We start from the raw sequence: 15,301 nt of genomic DNA, 5'->3' as shown, positions 1-15,301 counted from the left end.
TTCTAAACTTGGTAGAAAAGGATTTTGACAATGCTTCTTGAAAATAGCTGTTGCTCAGTCATCCGTGTCATTATACATAATCTTAATTACTCTTTAAAATGACATATATAACTCAAGGTAACACAGATTATAATGGGATTATATCAAGGATTGGGAATGCTTTTTCACGCACTGTATAGCACAGTCATATTCAAATTGTACCAAATTTCATAGAGGGACATCTTAAAACTATAATGAAAGAAAATTTATTTTGAATGAGAATTGGAGATATTAAGGTGAACAAAACCTATCCAAAAAGAAAACACCTTGAAATGGCTAGGGCGGAGGCAGATGTGTTAGTTTGATAATTAAGGAAAGTCAAATGGATTTTTAAAAGGGAAGTGGGATTCGGTCCAGACACCAGAACCCCGATAGGTTTTACGACCCGTTCTTGGGAAATACAATTTGATATTCGATCAAAATCAATCCAGTTTTCTTTATTTGTAGGCCTAACCAATATCTTTATCTCCAATGCGCATGGTGTGCATTGAATGATCAAGCCTTATCAGCATAGCATTTCATTTTCTATTTGTAATATGGTTACATGATATGTACTTGTAATAATGTCACTTTATATGTATTTTTGTAATACCGTTCACTCTGTAAAACAATCATTTTATCTTTGTCATCCATTTTATCCATCTTTTTGGTCTTTGACTGTGATGATGGAAATTAGTTTTTCAATTCAATTTTCCATTCAAATTTGATTAAATATCTCAGTCATTTAATTGTATGTGTTTTCTTTGCTCTGCTTTCATTACGTAGATGAATATTGACTTCGAGCATCCGAGCATGTACGGGGCTATCCGACACAGATGTGTTTGCCTCACAAAGACCGTAGGACGCGAGAGATGTAAGCGCAAAACACGACACGCTACTAAAACATGTTGGCAACACAAGGCGGAACTAACATATGAAGAGTAAGTTTCTTCCCGCTTATCATTATTGTTTAATTCCTTCAAGTTTTTTTGTTTTTTTTTCATTTTGTTTTTCTTCTTTTGTTTAGAGGGGGGGGTGGAGGGAGAAACTACTATGAAGCTATTCCCTATTCGACCTATTCAGATGAGCACATTTTTCCACGATAGGAAAGTGATGCTCGCAGATGAAAAAAAAACCCACAGGGGGCCCGTGTCTCGAAACCAACGACAAGACAGCCATAACTTTATCAGGCAACTACGGAGATGTCGCTGATCTTTCTAAACCGTTTCATGAAAAGCTTACTAGCTAGACATCTCGTGAAATCGATACTATCGGCAAGAAGAGGAGCCAAGACATAGCCTTAGTCGCAGTTCTACCGGATTAAACAAAAAGTAATTTTAGGAAAACTGCAATTATTTAAATGAATTAGGAATGAAAATGTGATTAAAAATAGTATCAGGGAATAAGATATGCAATATACTTAATTTGTGTAGATTAAATTATACAATTATTTGTGAAATATAATTGTGCGTATTTCGTTTCATGACCGGTGAATCAGTCTTGTTTATTAGATGGGAGGGGTGGCACTGAAAGGCTAGGAATATTGTACTAACGACCTGCTGTACTAGTATCCTCCCAAAGTCCATCAACAAGGGTAGCATCTACAGTGTGAGTAAAAAAAGTTTACACCTGGAAAATTGCTAATTATTTTATAAATCATCTTTGAACAGTAAATTATTAAACATCTTATGAAAGTGTTTTATCCCGAATCATTTATTATCATTTTTGTGTGGTATGTGTCCATACACGCTTGGATAAACAGGGGGCATTGTTTGCGAGAGTGCAGAAATCGACTTGCGTCAAAGTTTCTTTTGTGATGTTGGAATAAAACAATTGGGATTTGGGTACTAATTCGGTCATTGCAGATCCAAATAAAATCCCTAACAAAATTAATCATGCCACACATATCAAAAATGGAATTTCAAATATTAACGAACATTTGTTATCGAGTGTGTGTATGTGCATGTGTGTGTTTGTGACTTTTTTTTCTGCAAAAAAGCATACATTGAATTCATTCTCTCACTTTAATCCCAGCATATCACATACTGTAGGCATCACTTCGGCGCAACTCGATTTTTGCACTCTCGCAAACAATGCCCCCAAGCGTGAACACATACCACACAAAAATGATCCTAAATGATTCGGGATAAAACACTCTTTCATAAGATGTTTAATAATTTACTGTTCATAGATGATTTGTAAAATAATTAGCAATTTTCTAGGTGTTAACTTTTTTTTTTACTCACACGGTATTTCTCATCCCTACTGGCCCGATCCAGAAAATCTGAATATTTTATTATTTTCCAAGCCCAAATTAAACAACACTACATCAGGGAGGGGGTTTCAAAAATGATCTGAAATTCAATTCATTGATTATTACAACCCGAAAAACGACGAATTGCGAGGGAAGATCAAGACCTTAATCCTCCTCCGTAGACCTACATGGAAATTGATATGACCGGCTAACAGGGGGAAGGAAGGAGGCAAAGTATTGTACGCCTTCGTCTACCATCGCTGTTTACCGGTACTTCTTCTAGATCATTCATGACAATAGACCAGGGGCCCGTTCCTAGAAACCAACGACAAGACAGTCATAACTTTATCCGCCAACTTCGGAGATGTCTCTGATCTTCCTTAACTGTTTCATGAAGAGCTTACTAGCTAGTATCTCGTGAAATTAATACTATCGGCGAGTAAAAAGAGCCTAGCCATAGCCTTAGTCGCAATACCAATATTTAAATGAATTAGGATTTTTTTTTTAAAGATTAAAAATGATTCCAGGAAATAATTTTATTACATGACCGGTGAATCAGTTTTGTTCTTGAGATGGGTATCACCCGGATACTTTCATTTGATAGTTTATAAAAATACACCAATATATTATTCTTAGAAAAATACGATGTAATGAAATTCGTGTACAATGTTTTAGGCGTCAGCACATCAAAATTACAAAACTTCAACATTCCAAACGTTAACAAATATGTTTAAACTATTCAGTTTACACATTCGAAGATAGAATTTACCTCAAAATTAATGTAGGTCTGAAAACTAGAGAATACACTTCTAACTATGGCTTGCCTACCATGGCAGATTACCTACTCCTTTGGGGATTTTACAATGTGGAAATAAAAGCGTATGATCGGTTAAGTTAAGTGGGTAAAGCCTTAGATATAAACAAGACATATTTTCAAAAGTATTTTATTTGTGTCTCCTTAACCCGAATAAGGCCGGGGGCCATTATGCCCCCCCCCCCCCTCCATGATTTTCCTGATTGTTCTGGAACGCATATGGATGGCGCCCCGCCGCTCGCTGACTTTTTTCTTTCGAGTCTTGCGCATCTTTTAAAAGATTTCTTTTGAAAACCGGGCCTACAGTTACAAGGTCATGTGACATTTTGTCTTTGCATGTCAGCCCGAAAATCGCTCATTTTTTTGTGATTTCTGTACAAAACATAAGGAAATGTCATTTTTCCTAAAAAAACAGATCAAACATTGGTTATTGGGTCTTGTTTAAAGTTTAGGTGGTTGTTTTGGGAGTCAAAATAGTTGAAATGTAGTAAGAAATGAAATAAAACCACAAAAACAATAAAATACATAAGTTGATAAAAACAATTAAATACATAAGAAATATGAAAACAAGAGATAACATAAGGAAAAAGCTGGCTCTTCATAATTTTTTTAGTATCGTTTTGTTATTCCAAATGGTCTAATGAATATATGAAGTGAAAAAGAATGCTTAAATATGAATAATGTATGATTTATGGGTAAAATTGTAATTTTATTACCTTATTTGCATAAATTACCATAAATATGCAAATGAGTGAATTTTTCAGAAAATTTAAATTATCATATTAAACTATACACTTCACTTGACATGCATGCAAATTTTCGCGGAGATCGGCCCGTTTCACGGCCGAGATCTTAAGGGGGCCATAATGCCCCCCCCCCCCCGGCCGTACTAAGACCTCAAATAGCCCGGCTTTTTTAGGGTTAACTAATCCTACTTTTGACTTTTACAATATCCAATACATGTTTTAAATCTGCTTCATTCTCTGCGCAAAGTATAGTGTCATCAGCATAACGAAAATTATTAATATTTACACCCCCAATACTAACACCTTTCATATCTGAAATTTCCCTGAATACCAACTCTGTGCATGTTTCCTTTGCTCTTCATAAATACCAACAAAATGATAGTACACACTCAGGTGGTGTGTTTTCCTTTTGCAGGCTGAAAATATAATTTTGTGTGAATCCCATCATAAACAAGAGGTACTGAAAACTCCCCTGAAAAGATTAGAACTGGCAATTGCCTTTTTGATATTTGGAATTATATCGACCGTTAGGAATTTTCGCAACACGTTTTGAAAATTATGCGTAGAAAATGGTCTGGTTTTTAGTACCGTTTGATCGTACGTTTTGTGCTGCGCAAAGATTCAGTTTGCTTAATTTTGGCCATTAAAAGAATCGGGTTATTGATGTGTAAAACAAAATGCTCATGTACCCTTTACATCTCATTTTATGAATGTTATTACCAAAGAAAACAAAAGTCAGTCTGTCACTCAATAGTGTCTGAAAGTAAAGTCTATGAATTAAAACGGGTTTCCTTGCATAATTTGAATACTATAGGAGACTGCAAACTATACATTTCACAGATAAGACACACGTGACATATTCATAGTCCCTGCAATATTCTGCATTAATTTGGTTTAGGCCGCAAGAGGGACACATTATCTTTAAGAGCAATACAATGATGTTTCTGTCTCAAATCTCTCACTTTTTTTTTCTTCGACTAATGTCGTTATTCAATTTTTTCAAAGCATAAAACAGTATAAGCAAATGTACAAAATGATGTATAAATACATTTGACAAAGGAAGGTACAATGAAAAACAAGATTCTAGTATTTAGTTGGTATTATTCTAGTATTTATTTAAGTTGGACATACCTCCATCTATCGAGAAATAAAATATACCTCTCTTATTGCGCATACAAAGATTGGTTGTTCAACTTCATAATGATATTTCAATTTCTTTTGAAAACATGGAAGTGATCAAGATCCCTTCAAACATTTAAAACATGAAAATATATGATGTTGTGCATCAAATAATGAAATTGAATGAGAAATAATTTCAACCTGGGATGACAAAGATGAAATTAATACTTGTTAACTTAATATTATTTTCAGGGTATATTTTTCAACATCATCTAAGAATCTTCTGAACAAAACGTACGTACATCAGAATGGGATATACCAACAGCCTTTGAATACTTATTGACAACAAGAAAATGGTAGTAGTAGTAGTAGTAGTAGTAGTAGTAGTAGTAGTAGTAGTAGTAGTAGAATGGTTTTATTAGACAACTGCAAAATAGTAGCCCGAAAGCTAAATTACATTGCAAGTTTTACAAGTATTAAAAAGCATTTCAACAAAACTTAGATATATAGACAAGTACAAAAAATACACAGTCGGATAGATCGTAACTCCCTATAATATTACATATTCCCTACTTGCAAACAAATTGATGATACAAATAAAATAGATTCGGCATTATTATTATTTTTGAAATCATTGTTAAGTGATGAATATTCATATTTTAAATAGAAATTTAGGCTGATTAACTGAGTTATAACAAGTAAATACTGATTATTAGAAGATTTGTTGAATTTCGAACCGTAATGCACATTGAATGTCTATAAAGCTACAAAATATATAAGGATTTACCATAAAAACATGATTAAACAATTACTGAAAGGGAGGGAAAAGGTCAGGGAGAGAACGATTTAAAGAGAGAGGGTTAAGTAAGAAAGAAAAACAGGAAGACCTGCGGAAGATGGGAGAGAGGGAGAGAGAGATAGAGAGGGAGGGAGTGGAATGAGAAGAATGGAACAGTTAGAACTGTGAAGACATGGAGGAGAGGAATGATGATGAAAGTAAGACGACAAAGGGAAAGCTATTAGAAAGAAATTATAAAGTAAATTACAAGTTGTGAGTTATTTGGAACTGAAAATACCTTAACTTTGTCGAAAAATAACATTAAAAGGAATAATGTAAATTTGATTCCAATTAACAACTTAATTTGAAAGAATACTTTTCCATTTCTTTTGGGAAATTGGAACTTTAAAGAGTTTGTCAACACACAATGTATGAATTAGTTCACCTATACTTAAGTAACTTTGCTCATGTTACAATAATTCCTTCTTCGTATTTGTCTTAGATGGGTCTTAGCAAATATGCTTCCATTTTAAAGGTATAACCGATATAATTACATCGAAGATTTAATTTATTGACAAACTCAGAATGTGAGAAGAATTGCAGCTGATGAATTCATTTAAGTTAAAAGTCAGTCAATTGTTTTTTTGTTTTTGTTTTTATGATTAAAATAATTGTTGTCATGGAATTGGACAAATTGACCCCTCGCCCGTTAAAAAATCCTAATCACTTTTTAGAATTTTACACAGATGAAGCAGATATTGTGATAAGGGCTTTCAAATACTCACAAAATTGTAGTCTGTGTCAAAAAGAATGGAGTAATGCGTAAATGCGATCATGGACCTGTTGCGATATAGAACTTATTACGACCCCCTCCCCACGAACATGTTTATATGCCTGTATAATTATGTTGGGGTCGCTTGCACCTCAAAAATCACTATATTGATAATAGATAGTTATTCCATAAATGACAAGCTGATATTTAGATATTGTTTTTGTCATACAGGTTAGTCAATCTATACCTAAACCGACCTACTAAGTGTTCGTCAGTAACGCGTCAAGGCCGTTTATGCAGCCGAGATTCCCGATTTCCAGGCGTCGCTCCTAAGTGTACTCAGCATCGTAAGTTTATAATTTGTTTATTATATCTTTCTCCACTTGTGGAATTGAAAGACTTTATCCGCATGACACATTTTTTTCTTCTTTGGGTTTCCTCACATTAAAAATATCTTGCAATCATGGATACAAGAAGAATATACTATTGGATGGCTTTAGGGTCAATACAAGGAAATATTGAACGAAATATTTCTGCATATTGAGTTCGATATTTCATGTATTGGCCGAAATGAGCCATTCAATAGTATGACTATTATTTCAAAATAAAAAATATCAAAATTTGGAGCCTTTTTTCATTACGGCTTCGCATGGTCTATTATGCAAAGTTAACACACCTTGAAAGCCGCTGAAATATAGTGTTTGATCCATCTTGGCCTGCTGCTTACTCCATACCATGTTCATTTTTTTTATCAAAATTAAAATGAAATTAGTGTTAGGCTATTGGCGACATTAAATTCAATATTATGGGAAATATCTCCATGTATCTTTTACATCAGATAGCTGGAGAAAATTTCATTCCATGATTTGTCAACGTCAAAATAGGAACAGGGTTCTGTTTATGTGCGTATCATAAGTGTATATCTATGCTGTCCCTGTATTAACCCTTACTGTACTGGGGCCTAGGAGCCCCCCCCCCCCCCCCTGGAATTTTAAATTGTCGTTTCTACGCAACTACGCACCGAGGTCCTACTCATTATGTTGATACCATTTTCGTCGAAATCAGATATACTTGTAAGGTGTCACATTATTAGTATGCGCATGTCATCAAAGAGTGCTATAATTGCATATTCATGTACAAGCAAAAATGTGAACACAGGTTTAGATTTCTTCAAACAAGTGTGAGATATAAATTGATATCAACTTGCTTTGATATGTTCCCGAGCAAATACATTAGAAATAAAACAATAGATATAATAAGAAATATAAAACATTAAAATACATAAGAAAATAAAATGATGAAATATGCGTATTCATAATTTATGCAAATTAACCTTTGCATTTCCAAATATAAAAATGATGAAATGTCATGAATTTGAAATGAAGGAAACGTTTATTCAATGCATTTTCAAGATTCTTCGAAAGTCTTGAGACAAATATGTACATTTTTTTCTGTAAAATGTATGACATTAGCATTTGCATAATCAATTAGGGTTTAATGACAACAACTTGCATATAGTTAGGAAAAACGAATTATACCATCTTGTTTCTTACGTGAATATCTTCAAACATGCAAATTTTCGTGTTCATCGGACATTCGACGGCCGAGATCATAGAAAGGGAGGGAGCCCCAGCCCCCCCCCCCCCCCTCCCCAGTCAGATGTTTAAAAAAGCCCAGTGCAGTAAGGGTTAAAAGGGTAACCCAATTTTATCAACAAATAAACGCAAATAATGTTTTCATTTAATGCATACATTATTGAAAAGATAATTTTTCTCTTCTAGCGTACGGCATCAAAATAATGATTACTAAATCATGCATGGCTGTATTAAGACAGTAGGAGCTCAGGCAGAAAAAACATTAATTATCAAAAACAAGTCGAGAGCTGCTACATTTGGTTCATAATGATTTTGAAAAGACAGAGAATGAGTTATGATCATTAATGATTAAAAGAATACATCAAATAAAAGTTCATTCTTGGCTTTCATAATGATGACACCATAACGCATGACTTTGCAGAAATAAGTTGCTATTGGTAAGGCATATCATTAACATGAATTCAACTACCATATTTAATTCCTTAAACGAAATTTCGACGCCCCGCGTGATTTAATATTGAACAAAAAATAACTGATAATGATTAATAATCCCAATTCATTTCGTTTCTTCGCACTCTTTTCCATCGCGGTCTTCAATGTCCGGATCGTTTTTAGATTACGTATGCGGGAAAATATATCTAAAAAGTTGTAAGGGATCCGGGCCTTGTTTGACTGAATTTACATAAATCCTGTGCTTTCATTTATTCGGACTGGACTTTTTTTCCAGATAACATGACCCTGTACTTACAAGAGGAAGAAGCTGAGTTGGCGGCGCTTGAGGCGCTGGCGGCGCTGGATGCCGAGGCCGTTGAAGAGGTGCTTGAGGCTGAGGCAGAGGAGGTGCTGGGGGCTGAGGAGTTCGAGGAGATCGAGTTCGAGGAGATCGAGTTCGAGGAGATCGAGGTTCAGCGGATGGATGGAGAGCAAGAAGGAGAGTGGGGGCACCCCAACGATGACTGGAGACTTCATTGGACGGCTAGCGATGCGACTGAGGATGAGGAGGAGGAGGAGGTGAATGTGGAGGAGTTTCAGATGATCGAGGTTATGCAGAGGGATGAGGAAGGAGAATGGGGACAGCAAGACGATGACTGGAGACTTCATTGGACGGCTAGCGATGCGACTGAGGATGAGGAGGAGGAGGAGGTGAATGTGGAGGAGTTTCAGATGATCGAGGTTATGCAGAGGGATGAGGAAGGAGAATGGGGACAGCAAGACGATGACTGGAGACTTCATTGGACAGCTGACGAGGAGGGAGGAGGAGGAGGAGGAGGAGGAGGAGGAGGAGAGGGTAGAGTAAGGGTAGAGGGAGGTATGGCGGTGGGGGAACAGGGGTAGAGTATAGGGTAGAGGGAGGGGTGGGGGTGGGGGAACAGAGGTAGAGTAAGGGTAGAGGGAGGAGTGGCGGTGGGGGAACAGGGGTAGAGTATGGTGTAGAGGGAGGTGGTGGTGGGGGAACAGGGGTAGAGTATGGTGTAGAGGGAGGTGGTGGTGGGGGAACAGGGGTAGAGTATGGTGTAGAGGGAGGGGTGGGGGTGGGGGAACAGAGGTAGAGTAAGGGTAGAGGGAGGGGTGACGGTGGGGCAACAGGGGTAGAGTATGGGGTAGAGGGAGGGGTGGCGGTGGGGGAACAGGGGTAGTTATACATTTATTTTACCCATGTGAGCAATATGTTTTGTTTATTTTTTCTTTACTTTTGTTATTTTGTATTCATGTTATCCACAGTATTATTGCTGGCATTGCAATCATGCTTCATTATTACTATTATTACTTTTGTTCCTATGATTTATTCATGAGAGACAATAGACACACTAATGACAAAGTTTTATCCCACTCAGTTGAGCTTTAAAGGTAAACCACAGTGTTTGACTGATCGCGACGCCGTGGTGTAGTGGTTCAGTCGCTCAACTTCAATGGAGAGGTTGAGAAATTTGAATCCTAGCCTGGCTCTACAGTCCTTTGGCAAGATGTTCAAATCTCTGGTATAGTCATGTCAAGTCATGGTGTAGTGGTTCAATCAATGAATTACCCAGTCTGGCATGAATACCGTTTGGCAAATTATTTAATCTGCATATTGCCATTCTTCATCCAGGTGTAGGTTGACATTGTCTTGTTCTGCTAGAGTGCTAAATAATTATGGTTTACTCAATTTAATAATAGTTTTATAGAACACATGCTCAGGCATAATATTGTTTCTACGTCCAACTAATTTAGAACACTGTGGTTTACTTTTAAAATGGGGGTAACTACTATATCTAGATATTCAGGAGCACAAAGTGTGAAAACCCGATGTTTACAGATCTTCCCCTAAAATACTACAACAAGTCGCTCTCTCTCCAGTTTATTACAAAATTTATGGCTAAAACAATAATATACCGTGGCAGCGCCTGAAGAAGTATTTGGGACATCCAGATACCCAAAAGCATTAAACGATTTTAAAATTTAAAAAAGAAAATATATTATACTTTCATTTTCCTCCAACATGGAGGAAATTTTCTCCATCAGATGCTCTTAGCTATTTTGCCCCAAACCCTCAGAAAAACTTTTCCACAAAATGCTGAAACGTATTTTAACAGAATAACCTGAAAGCCCTAACCTTTTTATTATTTAGAAATTAGCAAAATAATGTAGATTTCGAGGACTCGAGGAGAAGACATCTTACGACAAAATATTCTAAATAGAAAAAGAAAGAAAAAATAGCATAAGAAAAGAAATTACAGATAGCATTGGCCCTTTCGGGCAGTTCATTTTAAAAAGGAAATCTACAGCCTGCCCCCAGTGCAAAATGTACGTCAGTTTTTAATCAACAAAAATAGTTTTGCCTTGCCCCTTCCCACAAATCCTTGAAGACCATAATAAAAATCACATTTTCATGGTCGCAGCTACCATTGTATGGCCGTAAGCGCAATTTAATTTTTTTCCAAAATTTAAAATTTATCAGAATTTTCCGGGAGCACCGGTAAGTTTTGATATTCAATTTTTCTCGAATGCAGAAGTTTTCTTGAGGCTAATTTTTTAGTGCTTATAATACATCCACAGGAGCATCCAAAATATCAAAATTGTAAAGAATCACTATCCAGCAAATTTTCAAAATTTCCAAAACTTTGTGCGAATTGTGCGAAATAATGCAACACTCCTCTTCCGCCTCCTAATGGACTCCCGCATCGTGGAGGTTCCCCTGTGATAACGGGACACCAGGCGTCTCACCCTGGATGTTAAGATCACGTAATCTCACACTGACTTCACCTTTTCCACTCACCTTCATCCATTGGTCAGCGGGTTTAACTTCTTTCTTTTCTTGCTCCCAACCTCCAGGGGCGTCTCCGGCCATTTCATGTGAAGATGGTGCAGAAGGGAATCTGTGTTTGGAGCCATCAACTGTTCTCCTGGATCATGCTTGTCACTTATCTGTGATGACCCAAACATCAGGTTTCGACACTGGATGGATGAGAAGCAGATTTCATTGGATCATGGTGGTAAGAAAGTCATGTGTAGCATTTGCTTCTCATTTTAAGGGTGTTTTAGGGATGGGCCAAATACAGAATACCCCATTTTAGGGGGGGGATATTTCGAACCGATTTGCATTTCTTTGGCAGTGTTTGCATCATGCAAACCTTCGTTGGCTGTTCAAAATAAACAAGATAAAAACGAAGGAAAAATGAGAGGAAGGGGGTATTCTATATGTAGGTAGATAAGAATTTTGAATAAGTACTCTCCTTAATTTTTAAAATTCCTGTTACTGTCCTTTTCCGTATATATTCCATTCCTTTGGGATTTTAGGATTCCAGTCATGAAGCCGATATTAGGGGTTTATTAGGTTACTAGCTTTATATGCCTCTTGTCCAACTGCATTGCACGTTTGACACACATACAAGTTAATGTAAAGATATTTCTTCGAGGAAAAGGTACATGAGTAACGCCTGACCGGCTGACTGAGTTTAGCTTTGTATCAAGAGTAGACTATCCCTTTCAGAGGCCTATTGGTATATGCCTTGCTGGAGATAGTGACTTACGAATAATGAGGCTTCGGTTATTATATAGGAATTGTCTTTCGTATATTTACTTTTGATTTTAAGATCCATGATCTTTGACATATTGATATTCTTCGTAATTTCAGGTTTTCTGTTTTTTCTGTAAGTAGTCAAGGTGCTCGATCGTTTATGTAGTTAATTTCTGTCTGGGAGATGTTCGCCTACCGGCACCCCGGCCCAATCAAGTGGTCTGTCATCCGTTATTATTTATAGGGCTACCATTATAGGTTTCCCTGGAATACATAACCCCGAAAATTTCATATAATTATTGAATATTTGTGGACACAGTTTATATTGTTATATTGATAGATAAGTTAGTATTTCACATGATGTTTGGATGTCCTTTTTCTCTGGTGTTTGTTATTGGGTCTTGAACGGTAGGTCTATGGAACGCCCGATCAGGGACTCTTTTATTGACTTTTGCGTTTTTTGTATTTTTTACAATATGTAAGGCTTTGCAAAAGAAATTAAGGTAGGTAATGCTTGTCTGTGAGATGGTGGGCTGTAAATTACGAACCTACCGGGCCATACCCCTTAAATAAATTGTAGGTGTGCAGCAAGCCTAGCCAGTTGCTATTTTTTTTTAATGTTTTCTATGGTTTCCCTGACAGTAACGCGTGGTAACTACATTTTTTTGTAATACATAGTTGAAGCTTGGTCCTTCCTTTGTTTATAATTGATGGTAAGGATCTGGTGTGATGTGAATACTAATTAGCCTACTGTTAACGGTACGCCCTATCATTTGCCATTTTTATTTTTATACGTTGAGCGTGGTTCAGTCATGTACTCGATTCCCTTTTATTCTTTTTTTCTGTAAGGCTCATTAGAACTTAATGTAGTTAGCTACTGGCTGGGGACTGGGAGACGGTGTCCTATGAAAACTGAGCCTACCGGGCCACGCCCTTTAGACTGTAGGTGAACGGCACGCCCAGTCAGTATCTCTCTTTTTCTTCTCTTATGTATGCAAAGCTTAGTTCTGTAAGAAACTTCCTATTGTGTTTCCTTCTTTTTTCTGTAAGGCTAATTAGGGTAGTTAATTACTGCCAGGGAGACGTTATTTAGTGAATAACGAGCCTACCGGGCCCGTCCAATTAACTGTAGGTGAAAGGCAGACCCAGTCAGTTGCTTTTTTTATACATTTATTTATGTAGACCTTTGTTCTGTCAGAAACTTAATCATTTTTTGATGTTGTAAGGCTAACTGAAATATAGGATAGTATTACTGGCTGGGATACGGTATCATGTGAATAATGAGCCTACCGGGCCCCGCCCCTTAAACTGTAGGTGAATAGCACGCCCAGACAGTAGCCTTTTTTCTTTTCCTCTCTCTTATATGCAGAGCCTTTTTCTGTAAGAAACTTAATTTGTCTTCTTTTTCTGTGAGGCGAATTAGACGTTAGTGTAGATAACTCTTACCTGGGAGACGGTGACCTGTGAATAATAAGCCTACCGGGCCCCGCCCCTTCAACTGTAGCCTGAACGGCACGCCCAGACAGTTGCTTTAATATATATATAAATGTAGAGCTTTGTTCTGTCAGAAACTTAATTATTTTTGTTCTTGTTAAGCCAACTAGAATGAAGTGTAGTTAATTACTGGCTGGCAGACAGTGACCTGTGAATAATGAGCCTACCGGGCCCCGCCCCTTAAACTGTAGGTGAATAGCACGCCCAGACAGTAGCCTTTTTTCTTTTCCTCTCTCTTATATGCAGAGCCTTTTTCTGTAAGAAACTTAATTTGTTTCTTTTTCTGTAGGGCTATTAAAAGTTTAGCGTAGTTAACTCTTAGTTGGGAGACGGTGACCTGCGAACAATAAGCCTACCGAGCCCCGCCCTTTATACTGTAGTTGCTTTTTTTTACTTTTATTTATGTAGAGTTTTTTTCTGTCAGAAACTTAATTATGTTTTTATTGCTGTATGGCTAACTAGAATATTGGGTAGTTTATCATTTTGATGGGAGGCGGTGTCCTGGGAAGAATGAGCCTACCGGGCCCCGCCCCCTAAACTATAGGTGAACAGCACACCAAGTCACTTGCTAGTTTGGTGAAGAGGTTAGTTTCGTCAGGTACTGATTGTTCACAAAATAATCGAAAGGCTCACCAGAATTTACTTAACTTATTTTTAAGTCTTGCCAATTTTGAGTACTTCTTGTCTCACAATTGTTACTGAAATGCCGTAGACAGTACAGCCATCGACGTGCAGGCTGATGGACAGTTGTAGATCCTTCGAGAGTTATGGGAGATCAGGTTGGATGATACATGGGCTAGCTGTAACTACTAGGTAGGGTATAACCTGTCTTACTAGAGCACCTGTGAGTGATGTTCTAGCTGGTCTTGTACCTTAAATTGCTGGAGAACGGTGCAGCAAGATAAGGCATTTTGTTCCTTCTTTCTTTTCCTTCATGTTTTCCTTCTTTTTTCTCTCTGTAGGGCTAGTTCGTAGTTTAAGGTGCTTGCTATGTGTCATCATGCCATTCTCTTCATGCTCGTGACAGCTCAACGGCTCGCCCAATCAGTTGCTTTGTTTCATTTATTCATGTGGAGTTTTGTTCTATCAGAAACTTAATTATTTTTGTTCTCGTATGGCTAACTAGAATATAGGGTAGATAATTACTGGCTGAGAGACGGTGACCTGTGAATAATGAGCCTACCGGGCCCCGCCCCTTAAACTGTAGGTAAATAGCACGCCCAGGCAGTAGCTTAATTTATTTTCCTCTCTCATGTATGAAGAGCCTTGTTCTGTAAGAAACTTAAATTGTCTTCTTTTTCTGTAGGGCTAATTAAATTTTAGAGTAGTTAACTCTTAGTTGGGAGACGGTGACCTGTGAATAATGAGCCTTCCGGGCCCCGCCCCTTAAACTGTAGGTGAATAGCACGCCCAGACAGTAGCTTCTTTTTTTTTTCCCTCTCTCGTGTATGCAGAGCCCTTTTCTGTAAGAAATTAATTTTTCTTCTTTTTCTGTAGGGCAAATGAAAGTTTAGAGTAGTAAACTCTTAGTTGGGAGGCGGTGACCTGCGAACAATAAGCCTACCGGGCCCCGCCCCCTAAACTGTAGTTGCTTTTTCAATTTTTATTTATGTAGAGTTTTTTTCTGTCAGAAACTTAATTATGTTTTTATTGCTGTAAGGCTGATTAGAATATAGTGTAGTTAATCATTTGATGGGAGGCGGTGTCCTGTGAA

At 37.2% G+C, this 15,301-nt stretch overlaps 1 protein-coding gene across 1 annotated transcript; it reads left to right on the top strand.

The window, feature by feature from the left end:
- Positions 1-416: 416 nt before the first annotated feature.
- Positions 417-9,431, top strand: LOC115928766 (protein SDA1 homolog). Its single transcript, XM_030996645.1, has 3 exons — positions 417-959; positions 6,733-6,848; positions 8,824-9,431. The coding sequence occupies exons 1-3, from the start codon at positions 805-807 to the stop codon at positions 9,429-9,431; spliced, it is 879 nt and encodes a 292-aa protein (XP_030852505.1). The 5' UTR covers positions 417-804.
- The last annotated feature ends 5,870 nt before the right edge of the window (positions 9,432-15,301 follow it).

The sequence above is a fragment of the Strongylocentrotus purpuratus genome, unplaced genomic scaffold (genome assembly GCF_000002235.5).
Source record: "Strongylocentrotus purpuratus isolate Spur 01 unplaced genomic scaffold, Spur_5.0 spur5_scaffold_3, whole genome shotgun sequence".
NCBI lineage: Eukaryota > Metazoa > Echinodermata > Echinoidea > Camarodonta > Strongylocentrotidae > Strongylocentrotus > Strongylocentrotus purpuratus.
This window is presented reverse-complemented; position numbering and strand designations above follow the sequence as displayed.